Here is an 8,561-nt window from a genome sequence, read left to right on the forward strand (position 1 = left end):
ACGGCAAAAGTTTTTATTCAATCTTCTGCGATTGGCTGGGGGGGGGTCCAAGAGCAGCAGAAACTGTCAGAATAATTGGCCAGCCCGAACGAACGAGTTTAATAATAATAATTTAGGCAGCTGATTAGCGGCAGTAGAGCCCGGCTTGTTTCCACCTATTCAAGCCCATTCATATCATTCATACCTTGGCTAATTTGTGTATTTGTGGCTGTCAATTGCCATTGCCCGCCGCCGTGGATCTGTCCGTCGGTCTGTCCTTACAATGGGAAAAGCTTTTGGCTGGAAATTGGTCAGAGTTTTCCACCTCCTCGCATCAATTAGCACCTTATTTTGGTTACCAGTTCCGTGAATCAATGCACGACTGATTGAATATGAGCTGAGTGCTTTTACTGGCCGCAATTTAAAAGGAACGACAGAAAGTATCTACATATATTCCGTAGGGTACCCCGTATTTCCCATATCTGTGAACTAACATATATGTTTGATATAGCAGCAATTGAGCTGAGTAAAAAGAGCTCATTAGCCGCAAGAAATGCTTCAGAAATTGCCACAAATCTCCCAACGATTGGTCGCACTTGCAGATCACTTGCGGTCCTCCATCCGGCGGCCGTTATGGAAATCGCCATAATGCAAGCTTATTAATTGCAATTTGAACCTAAATAGGCTCATTTCGACAAGCGGGTCGCCTCAGCTCCACGAGACCGCTTTGTGATCCCCGTGGCTTGTCAATTATACAAATGAGCACGATCCGCTGTGGTCCGTTTCATTGTCGCCAGATCGTTGACCAGCCGCAGCTGGAGCACGTGTTAAGTGGCGCTTTAACTGCACTTAATTTAACTGAAATTGGAGGCAATCAATCGACGGGATATGAAAGTTTACCCTGGCCAGAGTGACCCGTGCCACGGTGGCGGTGGTGGCTTGCTTCCTTCCGCTGTGGGCACAGGAACAGGCAGCCTTGGAAGAGCCTAATCAATGCAAATCAAGGTAGAAATAGCTTGCAGTAGGCTTTAAATTAGCGCGCGACAAACAAAGTCAACAAACGGAAGTGGCCACTCATCGGTGGATCGGATGAAGGGCCCTTGGAGTGGTGTAGAAGGCGTGGTGGTGGTCCAGGGCACAGTGGTTCCCCTCCTGGCTTCCACCTATTAGAATCTTCCTTTCTATAATCTTCTATCTGCCTGCCTGTGGCTCGGGGTACCTGTCTATAAGCTACTTCAAACCTTCTTTTGAGTACTTCTTTCAATTAGCTGTCATCTATCTGTTATCTAACAAACATCTTCTTCCACTATTCCCTAGTCCTGCACCCAATGTGCATGGATGTGTTGCAATTTACATGCGGCCTGGGCACAAAGCAGATATGTAGCTGATATCTTCATTCGCCCATCGCTCATCCGGTTTGGGGCCGGCCAAGAAGGGTTTCCTCATCATCAGTATGCATCAGCAGCATCCACGTCAACTCTTGCGCACTTTACCTTAACGATTTTTAATTAATATTTTAACCAACTATTAATAAAAGTAACAACTTCCGTCCCAGCTCAGGGCTCACTTGTTCATCGAGCTGACGATGAAGCTGCGCGCCCGATGGATGCTCGTGTAGACGCCAGGATAGTTGGCGTTGGCGCAGCCTAGGCCCCAGGAGACGATGCCACAGAGCTGATTCCTGTAGATCACACCTCCTCCCGAGTCGCCTGTGCAGCTGTCCTTGCCCGAGGAGCGGGCGCAGAAGGTGGAGGCGTACAGCGTGTCCTGGGACCGATAGGCCCGCTGGCAGACGGTCTTCCGGATGAGCTGGATCTGCACGGTGCGAAGCTGGTTGGAGGGCTGGGAGCTACCGGATTGCGTGGTTCCCCAGCCGGAGACCCGCATGTAGTCTCCGGGACTCCACTGCACCGAGCAGAGCGGGATCGTCGCGATGTTGTTGCCCGTCATGGAGCTCTGCAGCCGTAAAACGGCCACGTCCATATTCAGCCGCGAGCTGCTGTACGTGCTGGGCACAAAGGTCCTGGCCACGCGTCGTATTACCCCCGTCTGGGAGAGCTTGCTCACTCCGCCCTGAACCGTCATGCGGCTCGCCTGGTAGCCACTGACGCAGTGGGCCGCCGTCACCACGTACATCCTGCTCACCAGGGAACCGCCGCAGTAGAAGGTCCCATCATAGCGCAGGTTCACCACATACCCACCCACCGCCGACTGGGATGTGGTGGTGCCTCCCACGATGCGAGGCTGGATACCCTGGCTGCTCACTCTCCACAGGAGGAGCAACTGCACGAAAGTGACAAGGGAAAGATCTCCAGACCAAAGCCACCTCATGGCTAGAGCAATTAAATGAGCGGCAAGTGCCGGAGCTGTCGTTTATATGCGGGGAAGATCGGTGCAGCTGTGCAAACAAGATGTGGCTTGACGCAGGCAGCGACTGGGTCACATTTGTGGAAAGTTCTCTTCGAGGTCAACATGCGGCTGTGGACCTTGCGGGGTTCATAGATAACAATCCAATTAGGTATGTGTATCATTGAGGGGACTACAAAATATTAATAAATAAAAGAGCAGATCAAACCGAGGTGAAAGCAGAGAACTATTTCAAATAAGAGTCAAATTGGTTCAGATATTTAATAGATAATTCCATGTTTGTTTATGACTTTTCATAGCTATGGGAACCTCCAAGCAAAAACAAAGCTAAGCAATGACAAATGATGAGAAACCAATTTGTTCATGAGTTTTGCAGACTCGTTCCTCAAAGCCTTACAGAAACATTTGCCTCGCCAAAGAATTACAAATACCTACCATTCCCAAAGAAGGCTTTAGGACGCCCAAATACAGAAAGTTTCCATTGCTGAACACTTTTTATCTGCCATCAGCACCTTCCGGACCCACATCAAGCCCAAAGTTGTGCTCCTCTCCTTGAGGTGAGTCATGGAATTGGGCGGGATTGGCTGTAGATCTGCTGTGGAAGATAAGACGGCCAGAGACTGAGTCGGAGTCGGGGCGGGGGTGCCCTTTGGCTTCATTTTGGCCAAAAACGGCATTCCAAGGCAGGCAAAGGAAACCCAACTGATGTGCGGAAGGCTGCTACCATATTGGAGGATGGCTGGAGCTTGAGTTTGGATCCCCCCTGGCGTCTGGGCTTGGGTTTGGGTCTTGGCCGGGACTTTGGCTTGGGTTACACCTACCAGCCAGTGCGACCTTATCGCACCCATTAATCTGGCAGCTCAGGGAAAGAAATGAGCAATAACGAACCAAATGAGGCAAAGCAAGATGGTGGATGTTCTTGACCGCACTAGCCCCTACCCCTGCCAGCATTTCAGGAGTCCCCCTTCGACCGGGCCAATATGGCGCATAGCCATCAGCACTTCAAGGCGAATATGGAATATGGAGGAGAAGCCTAATGAAAAGCAACCCCAAGAGGGAGCAGCAGAGACCGTATGTTAAATATTATGACCAGCTCTACTCTGAAAAACGCCCGTAAAACTTCGGTTCGAACACTCTCGCTCACTCTTGCCCCATACGCAACCGACAAAACAGAAAAACCTAAAAAAACAGAAAGGAAAAAATGAGGAAAAAAATATGAATTCTTTTTTTATGATCTCAAGTCATGCAAAAAGCGAAACGAATCAGAACGCGGCGCGGCGCGCATTGGACGTGAGTCGCGAATGCTTCGCTTCGTGCGGGGCGATGATGGCGGCCATGGTGGCTTAACCCCTCTGCAAGTCAGCACCTCTGCAGCCCTGCACCCCTGCACACCAGCACCCCAGCACCCGAGCACCCCTCCGCTGGCCATCATCTGTTGGCCACGTTTTGGGGCCCCGGTTTTGCACTCCTTTTTCTTGTGTGCGCGCGCCCGAGATAAGAAACTTTTATTTTTTTTCATAATAATACCTGGCAATCCACGTGGTTTAGGGTATATTGTGGGCTATGTAGGTCTGGCTATACGAGTATAAACCATGGAGCATCATCGTGAAATCGATGGGAGTTGGGCCCCACACCAGCTTTTATTTTCTCCTATTTAAGTAGATACGAATAGCGGGTATCCTGTAGTCGGAATACGAGATACTTATTCGCATTTCTTTTGGTTTTCATTTTTTTGTGTTGTTTAGTTCGCTTTCGTATTCCGTGATGGCGAACGTCATGGAACATGGAACCTCTGGCGGAAATGTTTGACAGACACGTAATGCCCAACGCCACAGTCATAATTTTTTCTATTCTTTGCATACTCTCTCTCTCACTCTCTCTCTCTCACTCTGGCTCTTTCCCTCCTACTCTCCCTATCTGTTTTCATCTGTATTGAACGATTTTCTTCATATGGAAAAACGGAGAAAAATGGAGAAGTAGAAGTCGAAGCAGAAAATGTTGATGGAATTTTATAATGAACATTCAGTGGGCCTTTGGACATTTTGTGCTGCTAAAGTGCAGTTAAGGAATAATTGTTGTGCTGAAAACAACAACGAAACCCATAACTAAGAGCCCAGGGAAAGAGAGGAATACTCGTAGAAGTTGCAACTGCAACAAAAATGTGGTAAAAAAGTGGAGAAAACCCACACAATGGGTGGGACCACACAATGAGGGAAAGCCGGAGTAGGAGTGGGAGTAGGAATCGGAGGAAAAAACTAACTGCTTGGAGAGAGAAGAGCATTTGAAAACAAAGTGACGAGAAAGGTCGTAACATCCAAAGGGAGCAATCATCGCACATTGGATTGCCAGAGACGAGGTGCCAAAGAAGCGGAAGCGGATATCAAGGAGGGCACAACAATAGCCACGAAGGTATGCAAAGTACCCTACCCTCAGATAGTCTCCAGAGAGACACCTCCACTCCCCCGCAATACGAGAACTTCTGCACAATGTGTCGTCAATTTGGAAAAAAATATTAAAAAAGCTTTTGTGACTCGAGTCCTGCTCCTTGCCTTCTAGTGCTCTTCTGATAACATCTAATTTAGACTTGCTTCTCTTTAATATTTAACTCTAATTGATGGTATACAGCAAATCTGGATTGAACGCTTGATGTCTTAAATATGGTTATAAACGCAAACAAGGAGAGTATTCACATGAATTGGAAAGAATTGATCAGGTTATGGGCAAAGGATGTTTCCATTCCAGCCCACATACCAAAAGTAACTGAAAGTTCCCCTTTTTTACGTTTTTATTCGGTGTCACGGGAAGACAATGCAAATGATGCACTATCAGAAGCTTTCGCAACTTGACTGTGCGACTCCAAAGGCAGACACCTTTAAATAGTATGGGGCGGCAAGAGCCGCAAGAGCCAAACCCAACACCAAACCTAAGACCAAGCCCTGAACACCCTTCCGGGAGCAGGGCAGGGAAATACTCATACGCCCCGTTTTAGTTGCAGCAAAAGAGTCGGGAGTCGGGCGGGGAGCGTCGGGCACAGTGTGCAGCCTCAAAAGCAGCTTCAACTCTTTCGGGCCAAGCAAAAAAGATGAGGGAAACAACAAGAGAAACAGTGCAAACTCTGGCACTAAACCACTTGCATGAAGGTGGAGTGGGGGGGGGTTGCAACCGGAGAACAGTTGGGGGTGGGGTCTTGGGGAGGATTGGGGATTGGGGCACAGTCGCCCCGGAATATTCGTGAGCAATTTCGCGTTTGACGAAACATATAATCTTCGCACATTTCTATGGAAATGAATGGATTGGTGGAATGCTTTGCTTGATGTATTGATAGATGCACGGCGGGATTGATGGATATATGGCTGGTTGGATAAATTGGATTCGTATTGGTTTTCTGCTGCCTCTGCCTTTACCGCTGCGGCAACAAGACAGCCAAGGGAGAGGAGAGAGAACACAAAACCGAGAGAGAAAAGAAAAAGAAAAAAAAATAGGTGGCATATTTCTTTGGCTGTTGCATTCGCTGCAGTTTCTACCTTTGCATGCAAATTGGTATCCCCTGCTGGCTCTCTGGCAGCTCCTCCCCCCCCTTGCTCCATGGCGCGGCCACACCCTCAAAATCTCCCATTCTGCAAGAGGCAGGCGCCTCGACGTCGCTGCTGTGGCGCTGTTGATGGTTGCATGGCCTTTTTTCCAATCGTGTTCTACTTACAGAGTGTGTATGTATCTATGTGCGTATCTGTGTGTGGATATGTGCACTAGTGTGTATATAGATGTGCATCTGTGTGTGTAGTTTCTGTGTTTTTCTGCTGTGCGCCTATGCAAATATGCAATTAAGTCAGCCTGGCCCCGACTCTTGCCATGGAGCGGCATGTTTGCCGTCATCTAACATGGCATTCCATCAGCAAACGGAATCGGAATCAGAATCACACTCACAGTCAGAGCCAGAGTCGGAATCTGTATCTGAATCCGAATCAGAGAGCGGCAGTCAGTCAGCACCATCAATACGCTCATCGTCGCAAACTTCCCAATGTTGGCAAAAGGAATAGAACTGGGACTGGGACTGGGATTGGGACGGGGACGGGGACTAGGCTGGCCATGGCCATGGAAGTGGGAGTGACACGTTGATGGCCAGCATGCGATTGGCTTAATAGTTGGGTCATGTGTGAGTGGGGTGTGTGCTGTATGCGGCATCGGGCATGGCATCGGGCATGGCATGGCATGACATGGTCGATTAGAGACGGTGTACGAGCTCTAAGACAGCCGGTGTTGATTATATAGTTTAAGGGATTGAAATGTTCATAATCCATTGCCTGAAATAGACACTAGTGGTGTTGCAGTATAAATATCGACAAGTCTATACAGTTTACTGCATGATAATAGTATTGATTGTTAATTTGCAGTTCTATTCGATTTAATGAATCGAAATTTAGTCATTTTTTCAGGCAAACTTATCAGAAACTAAATATTCTTGTTATTCAGATCTAGATTTTTACGTGTATAATATTAGATGACTCTTAAGTTTTTTTAAATGTATCCCCAAATGTTCCTCAAGTCCAACTGTTGGCGTATACTTGACGTTTCCTTGCGCTCGTACCTTGTTGCGTATACTTAATATTTGAGAACCTCTTATCACCCCAACCTCCCCAACAACAATCTACATATTTTCTTGGCAAAGAATGTACATATAATATGCAAACAACAAAATGCCCAAGAAGTAGTAGAAGAAAATGTAAGAAAAGCAAACAAAAAAAAACAATGCAGAATGCTTACAAAACGTTAAACCGCAAAAAAAAAACTGCAACAAAGAGAAGCATAAAGAGATGAAGATGAAAAAGTGCAGGGCACCGCAACAGAAATAACAAAAAAACAAAAAAAATGCAAGCCACGAAATTCCAACGAAAGCATTGCTGCATCTTCTCCTCTTCCTCTTCCCCCTCCTCTTCCCCCTCCACCGCCATATACTGCGTGTGTCGCTGGTGCTAGCCATCTTCTTCTGCCTTATGCCCGTGGCTGCCTGCAGCTTCTTTCTTTCTTTTTTTCTCTTAAAGCTGCCGCTGTTGCTTTCCTTCTTCATCTCTCCTATATGTATGTGGCAGCGCTGTGTGCGTGTGTGTGTGTGTGTGTACACGGAGCAGTATGTGACGGCGACGCCATGTTGCTGATATTGAGTTGCGTGTAGTACGCGTGCAGAAAAGACATACATAAGTATGCATGTATGCATGAAAGTAAGAAAAAACTAAAAGTATGAATATATGTACACATCATATACGTATGTATGTATGTATGGACGTGGCTGTATGCATGGCATCAATGTTCAGCATGTACTGTCTGTATGTATATGCCTATATGTGTAGGCACGTATCGCAACATTTCGCATTATGGCCGATGCCGAATGGCTATGGCTTTTGTGGCAAGAAGCCGTCATTGTAGTTGGTGTTGTTTTGCGTGCCACCGCCACCACCACCACCACCACCCAAGCCAAAGGCCCAAAATAGTCCAAGAGCAACAGAGAGGGAGACGCAGGGGGGAGAGAGAGAGAGAGAGAGAGAGAGACAGCGGGTAAAACCGCATACAACTTATTTTGTTACTCCGTTGCTGTGCTGTGCTGTGCGGTGCGGTTGAAATGCAGCAGCAGAAGCCGGGAGGTGGAAAGCCAAGATGAAAAAGTCAGGCAAAGGAGAAACCAAAAAAAAAAAAAAGAAGGGGAGGGAAAGATAGGAATAGGGGGACTGGATAAGCTCTGCTCTGCTGGAACTGCGACTGGAACTGGGTCTGGGAGCTGGGACCTACTGAAAACTCCCAGGAGCTAATCTTGTGGCTCTACCAAGCTTTTGAACTATTTCAAATTAGTTGCCATGAAATTTTCAATTAATTTTCAAATTTCAATTTAAAAATCGACCGAACAATGCTGAATGGGGCTGCAGCCATTGCCAGCCACCTCTGAAAGTGTGATGGGAATTTTCATAATGACTTCTTAGCCCCCGTTCGAGGCCCACTCCGGGTCCGAGTCGCACTCCCAGTTGGAGTCGGAGTCCATGGCTATAATAAGTGCAATTAGGCCATTGATGGTCTCGTCAGCTCACCTCGGCTCCGCTCTCGAAGCGGATGTGAAGGTGAGTCGAGTGGACTCGAATGGAGTTGTGTCTCCCAGCCCCAGCCCCAGCCTCAACGCCAGCCCCAACGCCAGCCCCAACGCCAGGCCAAACTCTGCAGCTCCTGCAACT

At 47.7% G+C, this 8,561-nt stretch overlaps 1 protein-coding gene across 1 annotated transcript; it reads right to left on the bottom strand.

Annotated features, from left to right (window-relative positions):
- Positions 1-1,473: 1,473 nt before the first annotated feature.
- LOC4804688 (seminase) lies at positions 1,474-2,310 on the bottom strand. The gene has a single exon (XM_001361170.3). It carries the CDS (start codon positions 2,308-2,310, stop codon positions 1,543-1,545), a length of 768 nt encoding a protein of 255 aa, XP_001361207.3. The 3' UTR covers positions 1,474-1,542.
- Between the last annotated feature and the right edge of the window lie 6,251 nt (positions 2,311-8,561).

Source organism: Drosophila pseudoobscura, chromosome 3, assembly GCF_009870125.1.
Source record: "Drosophila pseudoobscura strain MV-25-SWS-2005 chromosome 3, UCI_Dpse_MV25, whole genome shotgun sequence".
Taxonomy (NCBI): Eukaryota; Metazoa; Arthropoda; class Insecta; order Diptera; family Drosophilidae; genus Drosophila; species Drosophila pseudoobscura.